Consider the following 16,514-nt stretch of genomic DNA (forward strand, 5'->3'; position numbering starts at 1 on the left):
TGGCAGCCTAGCTCAGACTTGTTCGCTTGGTGGTGGCAGGTTACAACAAAAGCAACAGACCAGAAGTTGCAAAGGTTCTTGATCCTGAGGCTTGAAACTCAGACAGTGTCACTTCTGCCGCATTCTGTTGGTCAGATCACGCCACAAGACCAGCCCAAATTCAAAGGGTGGGGAAATAGACTCCACTTCTATTCAACGGAAATAGACTCCAGTCCCTCAGGGAGGAACTGCAAAGTGTATTTCTATACTTTTTGTTTTACTTTCTTGGCCATTTTTGCAATATACCGCAATAAGATACTATCAAGAGGAGAGAAAAGGGTGGTGATCCAGTTAGTACTGGAAATGGACTTTTCACATAACCATCAGCCTGCATGGCAGGGTAAAAGGTCTGGAAAGAGCTGCGCTTTGAATTTTGTCTTTATATTAAACCAGACCTTCAGAGAGCTGAATCTTAAACCACACTCTTTTTCTTCCTTCACAGAATTAGCTCTTTTGAATTGTGCTTTAGTACTTGTCATCAGCTAACATTGAAAGGGCATTAAAATCCATTAATTTTATCTATTACAGAGATCTTAAGACACTGTCCACTATGTCACACAGTGTCCTTTTCCTGGGCAGTCATGGGAAATTTCTCTTCCCACTTGATATCAAGAATAGCTGGATTTCTCCTAAGCTACTATTAATAGTTTGCTTTTACCCAAGGCACGCTGCATATCATGTAACTGATCTTGTTTTCCTCTTGCATTGGCAGCTGAGGCTTTTCGGAGCCAAATTGTGAGCTATCTTTTGCCAGTACACAGGAGTTTACAGTAGGCAACTTGTAATCTCATTTTATCCGTGGCCCCATTTATCCTTGCCCTATTTTTAAATTATTTTCCCAATTCTTTTTTTGAAGGTGAGACAGTATGTCATGATTAGAGCCCATAGTCACACGACCCAGAGGCAGGAGCTGGTAGAACCTGACTGGTAATCAGCTGGTGAGCAGACCACCTTGATGGGAGGGGATGAGATATGCTTGTATTGCCCTCACAGTACTTGCTATTCACTTCCAGATTCCATAATTAGTTATATAAATGGATATTTTCTGAAGCTAGGTTTGCCTGTACTTAGGAATTTGCATTCTGTCCTTAATTCCTTTGCCCATCCTTGGCCACGTGGCCCTACTGGAAGCCTCATCCCGCAATACTGGGAAAAGAACTTTTGACTTCCTGCTGGATTGTGATAACATTCCCACAGAGATGAATAAGTAGACTCATACAAAGTTTCTGCCTTCCAGGGACTTTCAGACCATTTGGAGAGATCAGATATATATGTGGGACCAGGGGTGCCTGGGTGGCTCAGTTGGTTAAGCGACTGCCTTTGGCTCAGGTCATGATCCTGGAGTCCCGGGATCGAGTCCCACATCGGGCTCCCTGCTCAGCGGGGAGTCTGCTTCTCCCTCTGACCCTCTTCCCTCTCGTGCTGTCTGTCTCTCACTCTCTCTCTCTCTCAAATAAATAAATAAAATCTTAAAAAAAAATAAATGTGGGACCAGTTATGTCATTAAATTATTTATATATTGCTCCAAATTTCTAGAATGACAAACCTGAGCCTTGAGAATAATGAAGTTGTTTTTCTAGAGGTGGATTTGTCATAAAGATAAATCCTGAAAAATCTGCCTTTGCCTCTTTCGTGGCCTGTTAATGTCTAACCAAAACAGATCCCAAACAGACTAGTACAGCCACTTACCTGCTAAAGCATAAAGTAGGGGTTGACTCCCTGTGCTTTTGCACAACTTTTGGATAAATCATTAGCTTGTAATTTAAACTTTAGTCCATAGAGATGTCTTATGGAATTCTGACCTTGCTTGGGACTTGGCATTCATAAATCAGGATATTAATTGTACTCATTTAAATAGATAAATTTTTAAAATGAATTTACCTACAACATATAACTTGGATAATTCTTCACTTGTTAAATAAATAATGCAGATGATTTCATGTAAATGTTAAACCAATGCACAGTATTTTTTCATTTCAATTGCATGATTTGTCTTCTGAACGTTGTTAAAGTATAAATGGATATGAAACATGTAAAACATGACTATTGTATTTTTATTATATATTGTTTCTTGAAGCAAGAAAAAAACCACTAGAAAAATCTTTCTCTATTAAATAGCTAGATTGTTTTCTGCTTCTGACTTTTCTGACTACATGGGATCCAAAGGTTAAGCTCTTTCCACGATACTTAAATAAGTCTTCGGTTTTTATATTTTCAAACACACTATAATGAGCTGCAGTCACATAATAGAGTCCTGGAGTCAAAATCATATCATCATAAAATATTTTTTTAAAGATTTTATTTATTTATCTGAGAGAGAGAGAGATAGAGCACAAGAGGGAAGAGGGTCAGAGGGAGAAGCAGACCCCCCTGCTGAGCAGGGAGCCCGATGTGGGACTCGATCCCGGGACTCCGGGATCATGACCTGAGCTGAAGGCAGTCGCTTAACCAACTGAGCCACCCAGGCGCCCCATCATAAAATATTTTTAAATAAAGTTTAAAAATGACCAAATTTCCTGTTGCAAACTGAATTAAAGTTTAGTGCAAGATACCTGCGGTGGATCTCCATTCCTTCCACAGTTTCCCCTGAAATACAACTCTGCTTCACATTGTCACACAAAATATTTATGTGTCCCGATAAGGACAAAGGTAATCTATTTACACACACTATTTAAATTTTGTACTGGTCAGAAATGTTCATCTGATCACTGCTTCTCAATTCATGTGTATACAAATCACCTGGGGATATTTTAAAAATACAGATTCTGAGGTGCCTGGGTGGCTCAGTCCGTTAAGCCTCTGCCTTCAGATCAGGTCTTGATCCCAGGGTTCTGGGATTGAGCCCAGCATCAAGCTCCCTGCTCAGCCAGGAGCCTGCTTTTCCCTCTCCTGCTCCCCCTGCTTGTATTCCCTCTCTCGCTCGCTGCCTGTCAAATTACATAAATAAAATCTTTAAAAAATAAATAAAATAAAATATGTCTTCAGCCCACATGGACATTTTAAGCTTTAATCTCCTAGGTGAAGTCTTTCATCGTACCCTCGCCATCAGCCATGATTATTTCCACCCCTGGTCGTACAAATGTACTGTTCATACATGCCAAAGTGTTGCATTTACCACCGTGTCCTGTAACGATCTAAGTGTCTGACTCTCTTAGGAGACTGAGGATAGAGACTATGTTTACTCAGTTTTGTAGCCGTAGTGTCAAGCAGGATGCCTGGGAGTGTAGCAGTTACTCTACAAAGCTTTTTTGTATAAATAAATACCATATGGATGGATGATTGTTTACCATTCACTGTACAGTTGGGAGTTTTATCTTTTCCTGCAACAAAATTTACAAAACTTTACTCACGGACAATGTGTTTAAAAATGACATTCAAGTTGTAAAATAAGTATCATTTAGTTCTGTCGCGCTCAACGACCGTAAGCGCCTCCAGGAGGGTACACACACAGTATCTCTGGAAGTAACGGGACGGCAAACCACCGAGATGGACCTCACTCCTCCAGGGCGCCTAGAGAGGCCCCGGAAATGCCCGGGAGGGGAGGGCACCGCAGGGAGTCGGTCACGCACTTCCGGCCTGATTTTTTAGTACTTTTTGTCACCGGGCGTAGCGGGTTGTGGGGGGAATACCTGCGGGTGGGAGGAGTATCGGAGGGGTCGGGTAGGGTAGGGCCCTGCTGGGGACGGGATAGTCGGGAGCCGCTGCTCTGGGGAAGTCTGATTAGTTCCGCTGCTTTTTGCAGGGTTTGCTGTCTTGTCCCCTGAAGGCAGAACTCCGGGAAAGTCTGCAGGCGCCAGAGGAAGATGAGTTCGAGCTTGACCGCGAGTCAAGTCACTGACGCTGAGGCAGGAGCCTGGATGGCAGCTGCGAGGTCCAGGGTCGCCGCGCCGTCTCTGCGTGATGGACTTTTGATAGTGAAAGTGGAGGAAGACTCTCCCGGAGGTCAGGAGCCCGACGCGCCTGGGGACTGTCAGGATCCGGAAAAGTCGCGACAGCATTTTAGGCGGTTCCGTTACCAGGAGGTGGCTGGACCTGAAGAGGCGCTAAGCCGGCTCAGGGAACTTTGTCGCCGGTGGCTGAGACCCGAGATGCACTCGAAGGAGCAGATCCTGGAGCTGCTGGTGCTGGAGCAGTTCCTGAGCATCCTGCCCCAAGAACTCCAGGCCTGGGTGCGGAGGCACTGCCCGCAGAGCGGGGAGAAGGCTGCGGCCGCGGTGCGCGCTTTTCAGAGAGCGCTTGATGGGGCCCCACCCCGGGTGAGGAGTGAAAGTATTCTGGTGGCGGGGGTGTAGGGAATAGAGGTGTACGGGCTGCTGTGAGTTTCAGGCCTTCTTTCCTTACTACATTTTGTCCTAACTTCGGGATGTGCATGAAACTTTCTTTTCGTTGGAAACAGTGACAAGTAAATCTATCCAGGAAATGATCCTTGAGTTATAGACCTCTGAGCACAAAACCAACGTGGGAGCATTGTTTACCCATCGCAGGACACCCTGTTTAACTAGATTATTTGGGGAAGAAAGGTGACGGGTGGAACGTGGCTTCATGTCGTTAACGACTTGGGCTAGAACAGCAATTCTCTACCACTCTGTTTTACATTTTAGAAGTTTAGCGACCCCCGTCCTCCTACAGTTGGTAACGGTATTCTGGAGAGGCGAGAGGGGCTATAATGGAGTTTACTGATCATGCCTATGTGGTGAAGCCTCCATAAAAATCCCAATAGTGTGAGATTCAGAGAGCTTCCAACTGGTGAACACATCCTTGTACCCAGAGGGTGAAAAACCCCAACTCTTTGGGGACAGAAGCTCATGTGCTCCTGACCGCTCAGACCTCACTATGCATTTCTTCATTTGGCTGTTCATCTGTATCCTTTATCATATCTTTTTGTAATAAACTGGCGAATCTAAGTGTTTCCCTATGTGCTGTGAGCTCTTCAGGCAAAGAGTCGAATTGGGAAGGGGAGGTCATGGGAACCTCTGATTTGTGGCCAAGTCAGACAAGAATTGTGGGTAACCTGGAGACCTACTACTTGTGGTTGGCTTCCAAAGTTGGGAGGGGAGTATAGTCTTGTGGGACCGGGCCCTTAACCTGTGGGATCTGACTCTATATCCAGGTAGATAGTATCAGAATTGAGTTAAACTTTAGGACACCCAGCTGGTATTACAGAATTGCCTGATATGTGAAAACCCCTACATCTGGTGTCAGAAGTGAAGTATTGTAGTGAAAATATTCAGAGTATTGAAAGTAGAAGAGACACACAGGAATGTGATTTTCCTTTACAAGGAAGCGGAGGCAAGGCTCAGGAAAAAACAAATTTTATTATACTCAGATCTTAGAAAGAGGAGGCACATCATGGCCCTCAGAGCTTCCTAGGAAGGACACCTGGGGTGGTCAGGAGGCAGAAAACTGGAGCAAAGGGGAAAGTTTAGGCCAGAGCCTGTACTGAGGTTTCCCAGGGAAAGACAAGGCAGGGTAGGGGGAACAGTTTAGGATTGGTTGGTTTGAATAATTTCAGCAGGCTCTAACCTATAGGGTTGGTCCCTAGTTGGTTTGATACCTGATCCTAGAATGAAGAAGATACAGTATACAGGCCAGGTAGAGGAGGTATGGCTTGAGATTAAATAGTCTTGGCTGAGCCTTTTGCTCTCTCTAAGAATTGACTAGCTGTGGGAAGGGCAGTCTCCCTAGCCAGAAAGATTTTTTTTTTAAGATGTCAAAACATAACATATAGAAAATTTAAAAATATATTTCCCTTTCCTATCTTTTAGTGAGAGATCCTTGGAGTCCATTTGTGACCCATCACTGAAACCTAGACTGACATCTCTCCACACTAGTGTTAGAACCTTCCCTTTCTAAGAACTATGGCTTTACCTTCTGTGAATGGTCAACTTACATTTAAATAAGCTACCTCAAAAGATCATCTTTCTGGATAATTACCTTATGCAATGGTCAAGGGAAGGGAAAGTAAATTTTATTGAACACCTGCTGTCAGTGAGCTACCTTCATCTTCTTAAATTATTTGTATGTTTTTCACACATGAGGTAACCGAGTCTCAGAGCCAGCCCTGCAATTTGGGACTTCCTGCTTACCTGTATATTTTTAATCTAGATCAGATTTCCTATTTGATAAATCACAGTGATACAACTCAGAGATTTTGCTCTTTCCCCACATTAGTGTGGACGGTCCACAGAAAAGCTTTTCAGGATTGCAAGAGAATTTCAGCCTCTGTCTTTGTTCCTTTGAAACTCCAGTCAGTACAAGACTCACTGGAAAAGACTCAGTAGCCATGGTTGTTAACTTGATTCCTAGGGCTTTCTGCTCAGTGTTTGCAGATTCCTCTGGAGTCTGGCCTCATCCTGAGATGAGTGGTCACTTATGCTGTCCTGGGACAGCAGGCACTGAGTAGAGGTCTCATGTTGTTTCAGGAGTTGGTGACGGTTGAGAATATGGCTGTGTCTCTAACCTGGGAGGAGTGGGACCGTCTGGACCCAGCTCAGAGGGACTTCTGCCCGGAGAGCGCACTGAAGGACCGTAGAAACACGGTCTCGCTGGTCTCGCTGAGTAAGTGCTGACTTTGTTTCAAGCTGTGTGTGATTTGTGGAGGGCCAGTCACATACCCAGGTTGAGATCCGTTAGTGTCTCTTTTGTGAGCCAACAGGACCTTGCTGTTCTATATTGTTAGATGATAGATTCAGCTTTTTATTTTGGTTCATTTTGAATAAAATAGATACAGAAAAATATAAAAAATATAATGGGCACCTGTGTATCTACCACCCGGGTTTATCAAATTTTAATATTTCAATATTTTAATATATTCCTGTATGATTCTTTTGCACCTTGCCTTTTTTTTCCCAGCATTACATTTTTGAGATTTATCCATGTCGACATATGTAGCTCTCGTTTATTCATTTTAACACTTGTCTATTTCACTGTATGAATAGTCCAGAATTCATTTATCCACTGTCCTATCAGTGGACATCAAAGCTTTTAGGTTTTCACCGTTACAAATAGCATCACATCAAACATTCTTGAATCATTCTGTGTTCCTTTATAGGAACTCCTAAAGAGAATAGACTTAGACATGTTTGCCCATCTTGCTATTCAGGACTGTAACCAGTTTGGGCTCCTACCAGCAATATGTGAGAATTCTTTCTCTGCATCCTTGTCAACATTTACTGTTCAAAACTGATGGCGTGATGTAACACAGTAACTCACGTATTCCTTTTGAAATACTACATTACATCACACATATGCTCAGAACCTGCATTGGTTCTCTGTTTCACGCAGAGTAAAAGCCTAATGTGACAAGGCCCCGTCACCCTGCCCACTCCTCTCCTACTCTGCCCCTCACTCACCGTGCTTCAGCCCACTGACCTTGCTGCTCCTTGAACATGGTGGGCATCCTGCCTCCTGTTCTTTCTCTATTTGATCCCTCTGCCTGGAATAATCTTCCTCCAGATCTCCACTAAGCAAACTCCCTGACTTGTTTCAAGCCTTTGCTCAGATTTCAGTCTTCAGTGAGGCCTGACCTGACCATCATGTTTAATACTGCAGTTTGCCTTTTTTGTTTTTTTTTAAAGATTTTATTTATTTGAGAGAGAGAGAATGAGAGAGAGAGCACATGAGGGGGGGGAGGGTCAGAGGGAGAAGCAGACTCCCCGCCGAGCAGGGAGCCCGATGCGGGACTCGATCCAGGGACTCCAGGATCATGACCTGAGCCGAAGGCAGTCACTTAACCAACTGAGCCACCCAGGCGCCCTGCAGTTTGCCTTTACTGTCTCCTTCTCCCACACTGCTGACCGATCCCTTAACTTCCTCGACTTGGTCCATAGCATTTGTCACCCTCTGACTTCTTGTATAATTTATGTTATGTTTATTTTATTGTCTGACCACCCCTTCTAGAATGTAAACTCCACAAAGTGGGGGGGATTTTGTCTGCTTGGTTCTAATATATCCCAAGACCTTGGAATAGTGCTTGGCACACAGTAGGCGCTCAATAAATACCAGGTGGATTAATGAATGAATGGTATCTTATTGTTTTAACTTGCATTTCCCTGATGATCCCTACTGGGCTAAATATCTTTTCAGATTTTTGTTTTGAACATTCTATGAATTGCCTGTTTATATCCTATCTCCCTTCCTTTCCCTCTGTTATTTTTTTAATTGTTTTGTGGAAGTTCTTTGTATTTTTGTTATTAACTCTTTGTTGTTTTACTGGTTATATAAGTGGCTTTTCTTTTCACAATGACATCTTTAGTTATGTAGAATTTAAAAATTTTAATATACAGTTGACTCGTACATGCAGGGGTTAGGGGTACCAGCCCCTTCCCCCCCAGTCAAAACTCCACATACAACTTTTAACTCCCCAAAAACTTAATTACTCATAGCCTACCATTGACTGGAAGCCTTATGGATAACATAAACAGTCGATGAACACATATTTTGTATGTTACATGTATTACCTACAATGTTCTTAAGAAAATCATAAGGGGGGCGCCTGGGTGGCTCAGTCGGTTAAGCGTCTGCCTTCGGCTCAGGTCATGATCCCAGGGTCCTGAGATCGAGCCCCGCATCAGGCTCCTTGCTCAGTGGGAAGCCTGCTTCTCCCTCTCTCACTCCCCCTGCTTGTGTTTCCTCTCTCGTCGTCTCTCTCTCTGTCAAAAAATAAATTAAAAATCTTAAAAAAAAATGCATTCAACATGCACAAAAAAAATCCTTCTTAAAGAAAATCATAAAGAGAAAATACTCTTACAGTATTGTACTGTCTTTACCAAAAAAACCCTTACATGAGTGGGCCTGCACAGTTTAAACACTCGTTTGAGGGTCAGCTATGCTCAGATTTTTCAATCTTTTATTTGGTGGTTTGTGTTTTTCCAATCTTAGGAAAATACCAGGCCCTTCTCAGTCCTGATTCCAACTTTGCAGAGACAACAACTTTAAAATCTTTTATTTGTTTTTCACTAGTATTTATTTTCATAGTCCTAAATAGGATGCTTATTGGGCTATTTTTTTCCCCGATTTCAGGCATTATCCCTTGACTGTCTCCTGAAGAAGACAGGAATTATGCCTCCCAACACACACACACACATTTAGCCATCTGTGATTCTCTCATTATAGTTAAATCAGTCCTTTCGTATATCGATGTGTAATGTTTCAGTGTTCCAGCTGTGAAAATATTACCTGTATTCACTCACATAGCTTATATGATTATATGTCTTATTTTACAACTTTTAGTTTTGCTTTTCTAACTATTGAACGTGAGTTCACGCACAGGCTCCCTGTTAGAAATGTAAAACTGTATGTTCAGATGTATCAGATACACCATCAGTTTCATACTCCCCTTGGAGGAATCCTCCAGAAGCTTCTTCTGCTCCAGTGTGAATGGGCTTCCTGGAGAGAAGTTACACAACTGTTGTCCCCAAAACCTTCTTTCACTGTCACCCTGGAATTCCTTTTCTCTTTCCTGGACCATTTTCATCCTTGGTTTACCTACCTCAGTTTGATGGAGGACATCTTCTAGTATCTTCTAGAGAACATATACTCAGGAGCTTAATTTTTTGAAAGTTTGCATGTCTGAAAATGTCTCTATTCCTCTCGCACATCCGAATCATAGTATGGCTGGATTCCCCATTAGAAATGATTTTGCTGACAGGGTTAATGGGTGGCTCAGTTGGTTAAGCATCAGACTCAACTTCGGTTCAGATCATGATCCCATGGTCGTGAGATCAAGTCCCACGTCAGGCTCTGGGCTCAGCATGGAGTCTGCTTGGATTCTCTCTCTGCCCCAACCCCTGCGCACACTCCCCTCACCCTCTCTCAAATAAATGAATGAATGATTTTACATTTTGAAGACTGAATATTCTGGCTAGCTTGCCATGTTGCTAGAAGAAATTGGATGCCATTGTGATATTTTATCCTTGGTGTGTGGTCTGTTTGTTCTGCATAGAAGCCTTTAGAATCTCCTCTTTACTCCTGCTAACATAAAGTTTCAGAATGAAGTGACTTAGTGTGAGGGTTTTTTTTTTTTCATTCATTTTCCTTGTAACATAGACACCCATGTCTTTGAGTTGCGAGAAAATTTTTCTAGTATTTTTTTATATACTTAGCCACCTGTTTATTTTTACCTCATTTTTTTCCTGTTTTCTTTCTGGGATTTCTTTTATTTGGATGTTGGAACTTGTGGACTGATTGCATCAGCTTCTTCCCTGCCCCTTCTTATTTCTTTTTTTTAAGGTTTTATTTTTAAGTAATCTGTACACCCAACCTGGGGCTCAAACCCATAGCCCTGAGATCAAGAGTCACATGCTCCACCAAATGAGCGAGCTAGGTGCCCTCTGCAAAAGCTCTTTTTATTCTGATATAATCCCAATTGCTTATTTTTGCTTTTGTTTCCCTTGCCTCTGGAGACATATGTAGAAAACAGCCAATTCAGAGAAATTACTGCCTGTGCTCTCTTCTAGCATTTTTATGGTGTCAGGTCTCACATTTAGGTCTTTAATTCATTTTGTGTTTATTTTTGTGTACGGTGTTAGAAAGTGGTCCAGTTTCATTCTTTTACGTGTAGCTGTCCGGTTTTCCCAGCACGGTTTATTAGAGAGACTGTCTTTTCCCCCATTGTATACTCATGCTTCGTTTGTCATCAAGTAATTGACCACACAAGTGTGGGTTTATTGCTGGGCTCTCTATTCTGTCCCATTGATGTATGTGTCTGATTTTGTGCCAGTACCATGCTATTTTGATTACTACAGATTTGTAGCGTATCTTGAAATCTGGTGTTGTGATATCTCCAGCTTTATTCTTTCTCAGCATTGCTTTGGCTCTCAGGTGCTGTTTTATTTGGGAATTCCTATATGTTAGGCCTGGGCTGGCAAGTTTTACCTCAGAGAGATTTATTCAACAAATATTTTGAGTGTCAGCGATAAGCCAGGTGCTCTTCTAGGTGTTGGGGACATAATAGGGAATAAAACCTATGAAATCCCTGCCATAAAAATCCCTTCCCTTTCTGCCTGGAGGATGTCAGCTTCAGAGCTCACAGTTTGGGGCATGAGCAGGAAACAGTGCACTGAACTTCTCCCAACTGTGTGTCCATTTTCACTTGATTCTCCTGATAGGAAATGGTCCCTGTCCCCTGTTCTCAGCTGTGCCTGACATCCCCAACCCAGAACTTATCTAGTTCAGTGTCCCTGGAGTGTAAGCTGCAAAAATTCTGGATTGGGGTGGAATCTGGTGGCTTGACTGCTCCTCTATAGACTCTCAGTCAGTCTGAGATTTGTCTCCCACCCAGACCCTGCCTCCAGACATTGGAGGCACGTGGTATCTGTTACGATAACTCATCATGTGACTAGAATGTCTCTTGTTAAACCATCCTTCATTCATGGGGTACAGGATGTCCTGCCCTACTTTCTTTCTTTCTTTCTTTCTTTTTTTTTTTAAGATTTATTCATTTGACAGAAAGAGCACAAGCAGGGGGAGAGGCAGAGGGAGAAGCAGGCTCCCCGCTGAGCAGGGAGCCCAACGCGGGGCTCGATCCCAGGACCTGGGAACACGACCAGAGCCGAAGGCAGACGCTTAACCAACTGAGCCACCCAGGCGCCCCTGTCCTGCCCTTCTTGACACCCCTTCCAGATATGCCTCTGTCATGACATTGTGCCTCCTACAACAGTGGAGTGGAGCAGGGGGAAAAGAGATGGGTTTGTGGGTGTAGGCACAACATAAAAAGAAAGAAATGGGGTTCATACTGGTAAATACGAGCACATCTGGCAGGTTGATTCAAATAATTTAACTTGGGGAGTGGTTCATGGAGAATATTTTGGGGGGTTATTTTACTGCAGGCACTTGCGTGTTTCACTCTTGCAAAGGGGTGAAATGTCAGCCATTTTATGTTTCTTTTTAATGTTTCAGGTTTGGAAACCAGAACCGAGAACAAAGAATTTATTCCAAAGCAAGAGGTTTTAGAAGAAGTAGAGCCGCAGGGGCAGCTACAAGAAGGGTCCCACTGGAAGGCTCCCCCGTTTTCTGGGTGTAGTGATACCCACGAGAACAGGGTAGAAAAGCAGTCAGGAAATCCCTCACCGCTGAAACTTGAAAATTCTCCTGAAGAGGAAGGACTCTCCAGCACCACCGATCTCAAGAATGGTCCCATGGAAGAGGGAGACTCCAAAAATAATGAATTTGGGAACACTGCCCCGAGTTCAAACTTTGTTCCTTATCAGCACATCCGGACAGTGGAGAGGCCCGTTAACAGGAACCAACAGGGGGACAGTTGTAAACAGAGTCGAGACCCAGTAAAACGTCAGAGGGTGAAGCCTCACAGCTCTGTTGACAGTGAGGAACATTCCCGCAGGGCGGGTTTTTCTGAGATCCGGCGGCAGTTCCGTGAAGAAAGGCCTTATAGATGTGACCACTGTGAGAAGAGTTTCAAGCAGCGTTCTGACCTTTTTAAACACCAGCGAATCCACACGGGGGAGAAACCCTACGAATGCCAAGAATGTGGGAAGAGCTTCAGTCAGAGTGCCGCCCTGATTAAACACCAGAGGACACACACGGGCGAGAAGCCCTACACCTGCCCCAAATGTGGGGATAGCTTCAGACAGAGCTCCCACCTCAACCGGCACCAGAGAATCCACGTGGGAGAGAAACACTTCAAGTGTAACGAATGTGGGGAAACCTGCCGCACTTCCAACCGCTTCAGACACCAGAGGATACATAAAGGGGAGAGACCCTATACGTGTGAAGAATGTGAGAAGAGCTTCAAACGGTGCTCAGACCTCTCTAAACATCAGAGAGTCCACACCGGCGAGAAGCCATATGGGTGTTCTGTGTGTGGGAAACGCTTCAGTCAGAGCGCAACCCTCATTACACACCAGAGGACCCACACTGGGGAAAAGCCTTATAAATGTCTTGAATGTGGGGAAAGCTTTAGACAGAGTCCACACCTTATCCGACACCAAAGGATCCACAGAAATAAAGTCCCCCTGTTCTGACATGGCTGCTGTCTGGCTATTTTGGTTGGTTGCTTGGTTGGTTGGTTGGTTTTTTCCCATTGTCCAGAAACTACATTCTTTGGTATTTGGAGTATTTCAGTCAATTGTGGATCGTATTTCCATGGGCATCACACCCAAAACAGTCAGTCTGACTTGAGTCTTGAAGTGCTCTGACAGAGCATCGAAGTGAAGCAGGAATTCGTAAATGGGGCACCCTTCCCAAGGATGGTCCCATGGAAGGGTCTTCTGACGTGTGACAGTGCTGTCCTTGTCTCTTCTTACCTCCACTTTCGAACCCAAACCTTACCCACTCCACTTACTTCCCTGAGAAATATTTTAGTCACTTAGAGTTGTCTTTCCTTTCCTTTTTTTTTTTTTTTTTTAATTATCTTTCTACCTCGATGGTGGACAGGATTTCAAATACACAATAATCCAAAACACCGTGTAAAGTTTGGTGCATACAAGAGGCATTCTACATTTTTTACTTTTTTAAACACTAGTTTTGCAGAGTTTCTCTTTCTTTGCTCCGGTCATGATCCTGGAGTCCCAGGATCGAGTCCCGCATCGGGCTCCCTGCTCAGCGAGGAGCCTACTTCTCCCTCTGACCCTCTCCCCTCTCTCTCTCTCTTTCTCATTCTCACTCTCTCAAAATAAATAAATAAATCTTTTTTTTTTTTTAAAGATTTTATCTATTTATTTGAGAGAGAGAGAATGAGAGATAGAGAGCATGAGAGGGAAGAAGGTCAGAGGGAGAAGCAGACTCCCTGCCAAGCAGGGAGCCCGATGCGGGACTCAATCCCGGGACTCCAGGATCATGACCCGAGCCGAAGGCAGTTGCTTAACCAACTGAGCCACCCAGGCGCCCTAAATAAATAAATCTTTAAAAAAAAAGAAAAAAATGAGAAGCAAAAGAAGGCCCTACCCAACCCCCCCCTAATTCCTGTCACTGTATTATTTTCAAAGTTTGTTAAATTAAGGGCACTGTATTTGAAAACTTTGGGTTTTTGGTGAAAGTCCTCCCTAAACCTTTCAGTAAGCTTTGTGTGTTGGGGAGAGAGGGAGGCTTTTGTGATATCAAATAGCCTAAACCACGTTTTTTTCTGTCAGGGCTTCTTTATGGGACATAAGGAAGTGCTCTGGAGCGTGTTCCGCGAAAGGTCACGAAAGGCAGAAGCTCCTTCAGCTCTTGCTTGTTTTGCTACCAGTATTCACTGACATTAATACTCTGTTCATAAAATGCACCCATAGACATTTTTCCATTTGACTTCTAGCAACCCTATGAGGTAAGTAGGGACTTACATCATTCCCAGGTAGAGAGGAAGAAATGAAGGCTCACAGTTGACGCTTCAGAACTTAGGTGAGCAGGGGCACCTGGGTGGCTCAGTCAGTTAAGCACCTGACTCTTGATCTCAGCCCGGGTTTTGATCTCGGGGTTGTGAGTTCAAGCCCAGTGCTCCATGCTGGGTGTGGAGCCTACTTAAAAAAAAAAAAAAAAAGGAACTCAGGTGATCTGACTGCTTATCCAGTAACGTGAGTTTCTTCCTTGCAGTTAGCACTGAGCTCCCACCCCACCATGCCTTGCCTCTTCTCCCCACCCTGCCTCCCCTCTGCCCAGCTGGAGCACCTCTGTGGTAGTAATGGTGGAGGGCCATCGGCTTGTGCACATGCATCATGATGAGAGACACCAGCTCTAAAAGGGTTTCAAATTTGATCATTCTTTAACTTCCCAGAGCCATCTTTCCACCCATGTGACTGGTGAGGGAAGGATATGGGGTTGGCTTTATTTTTATTATTTTTTTTTAAAGATTTTATTTATTCATTTGAGACAGAGATACAGAGAGAGAGCATGAGCAGGGAGAGAGGGAGAAGCAGGCTCCCCATTGAGCAGGAAGCCCGATGTGGGGCTCGATCCCAGGACTCTGGGATCATGACCTGAGCCGAAGGCAGACGCTTAACCATCTGAGCCACCCAGGCGCCCCTGGGGTTGGCTTTATTGTCCCTGGTGGATTAAACGAGGCATGCCACAAAGCCTAAGCCAATCTTATCTTTCCACTTTTTTAAAGATTTTATTTACTTGAGAGAGCGGGAGAGAGCACAGGCAGGGGGAGCGGCAGGCAGAGGGAGAGGAAGAAGCAGTCTCCCCGCCCAATGTGGGACTCCATCCCAGCACCCTGGGATCATGACCTGAGCCAAAGGCAGATGCTTAACCGAGTGAACCACCCAGGCTGCCCCCTCCCTTTTTTTCAAGATTTATTTATTTGCGAGAGAGAGCACAACCAGAGGGAAGAGGGAGAGGGAGAAGCAGATTCCCTGCTGAGCAGGGAGCCCGACTCGGGACTCAATCCCAGGACCCTGAGATCATGACCTGAGCCGAAGGCAGACAGTTAACCAACTTGAGCCACCCAGGCGTCCCTTACCTTTCCACTTCTACACACGAGCCTGTATTGTATCTAAGTTCTTTTTTAACCTGTTTGGGGTTTTTTGTTTTTGTGTTTTTTGTGGTTGTTTTTTAAGATTTTATTTCTTTATTTGACAGAGCGCACAGGGAGGGGGAGCGGCAGAGGGAAAGGGAGAAGCAGGCTCCTTGCTGAATAGGGAGCCTGATGTGGGGCTTGATCCCAGGACCCTGGGATCATGACCCGAGCCGAAGGCAGTCACTTAACTAACTGAGCCAACCAGGCGCCCTTTGTTTTTGTTTTTAATCAAGGGAATATAAGGACATTATTGGATATTTGGGAAAATAACAGGAAAAGAAATTACCCATAATCCTCCCACACTGATCACCCGTTACTGGCATTTTGTCGTATTTCCTTCTGATTTTTTTCTCTGCATACTTATATAATGAAAATCATAGTGTTTATATTTTACATCTTTTTAATATTATGTCTTGAGGATTTTACATGGTTTTCATAACCTTTACGCTTAATGGCTGCATCATTTTACATCAAGGGGACATAATGATGGAGACATTTTCCTTTTATTGGACATTTCAGGCATTTCTCCTCATTGCAAGCAGTGCTATAGTGAATGTCATTGTGATCTGGATTGTTCTTTAGAATCTAAGGTGAGATTCCCAGAAGTAGAATTCCTTGATCAGTGTGTGAGCTAATACACTGTCCTGGTTTCTTTCCCCCAAAGCGAGTACCAAATTACATTCTATTCTGAGGGTCCTACTCTAGCCTTGTCACCTCACCTCATCTTAATTTTCTTTCCTTAAATGTTCAAAAACCAAAACTAAATTATTTGCCTTCCAGAGCTCACTTCCTTGATCCTGGGTGTGATGGAACAGTGGTGCACGTCTTCTCCTTGGACCCTCCTTGAAACCAGCAGGAGGGACTGTGAGAGGGCTGGGCTGGGTGCCTTCAGGCTTTGGGGTGTAGACAGCCCTCTCACTAACCCCACCAGAGAGTGAGGGACCAGGGGGTCGTGAGGCATCTGAGGTTAAGGGACGTGGGGCAGGGCCATCTTCTAGGCACACACAGTGGGGTGGGCCAG

At 44.2% G+C, this 16,514-nt stretch overlaps 1 protein-coding gene across 1 annotated transcript; it reads left to right on the forward strand.

Annotated features, from left to right (window-relative positions):
• Nucleotides 1–3,645: 3,645 nt before the first annotated feature.
• Nucleotides 3,646–13,322, forward strand: ZNF394 (zinc finger protein 394). Its single transcript, XM_027610366.2, has 3 exons — nt 3,646–4,295; nt 6,462–6,597; nt 11,938–13,322. The coding sequence occupies exons 1-3, from the start codon at nt 3,843–3,845 to the stop codon at nt 13,017–13,019; spliced, it is 1,671 nt and encodes a 556-aa protein (XP_027466167.2). The 5' UTR covers nt 3,646–3,842; the 3' UTR covers nt 13,020–13,322.
• The last annotated feature ends 3,192 nt before the right edge of the window (nt 13,323–16,514 follow it).

The sequence above is a fragment of the Zalophus californianus genome, chromosome 10, assembly GCF_009762305.2.
Source record: "Zalophus californianus isolate mZalCal1 chromosome 10, mZalCal1.pri.v2, whole genome shotgun sequence".
Classification (NCBI taxonomy): domain Eukaryota; kingdom Metazoa; phylum Chordata; class Mammalia; order Carnivora; family Otariidae; genus Zalophus; species Zalophus californianus.

Excerpts from the sequence above, each read along its gene's own strand:
- ZNF394 (XM_027610366.2), top strand. The coding sequence starts at position 3,843 with ATGAGTTCGAGCTTGACCGCGAGTCAAGTCACTGACGCTGAGGCAGGA. Across the intron at positions 4,296-6,461 it reads TTGATGGGGCCCCACCCCGG|GAGTTGGTGACGGTTGAGAA; the intron begins GTGAGGAGTGAA and ends ATGTTGTTTCAG. Across the intron at positions 6,598-11,937 it reads GGTCTCGCTGGTCTCGCTGA|GTTTGGAAACCAGAACCGAG; the intron begins GTAAGTGCTGAC and ends TTAATGTTTCAG.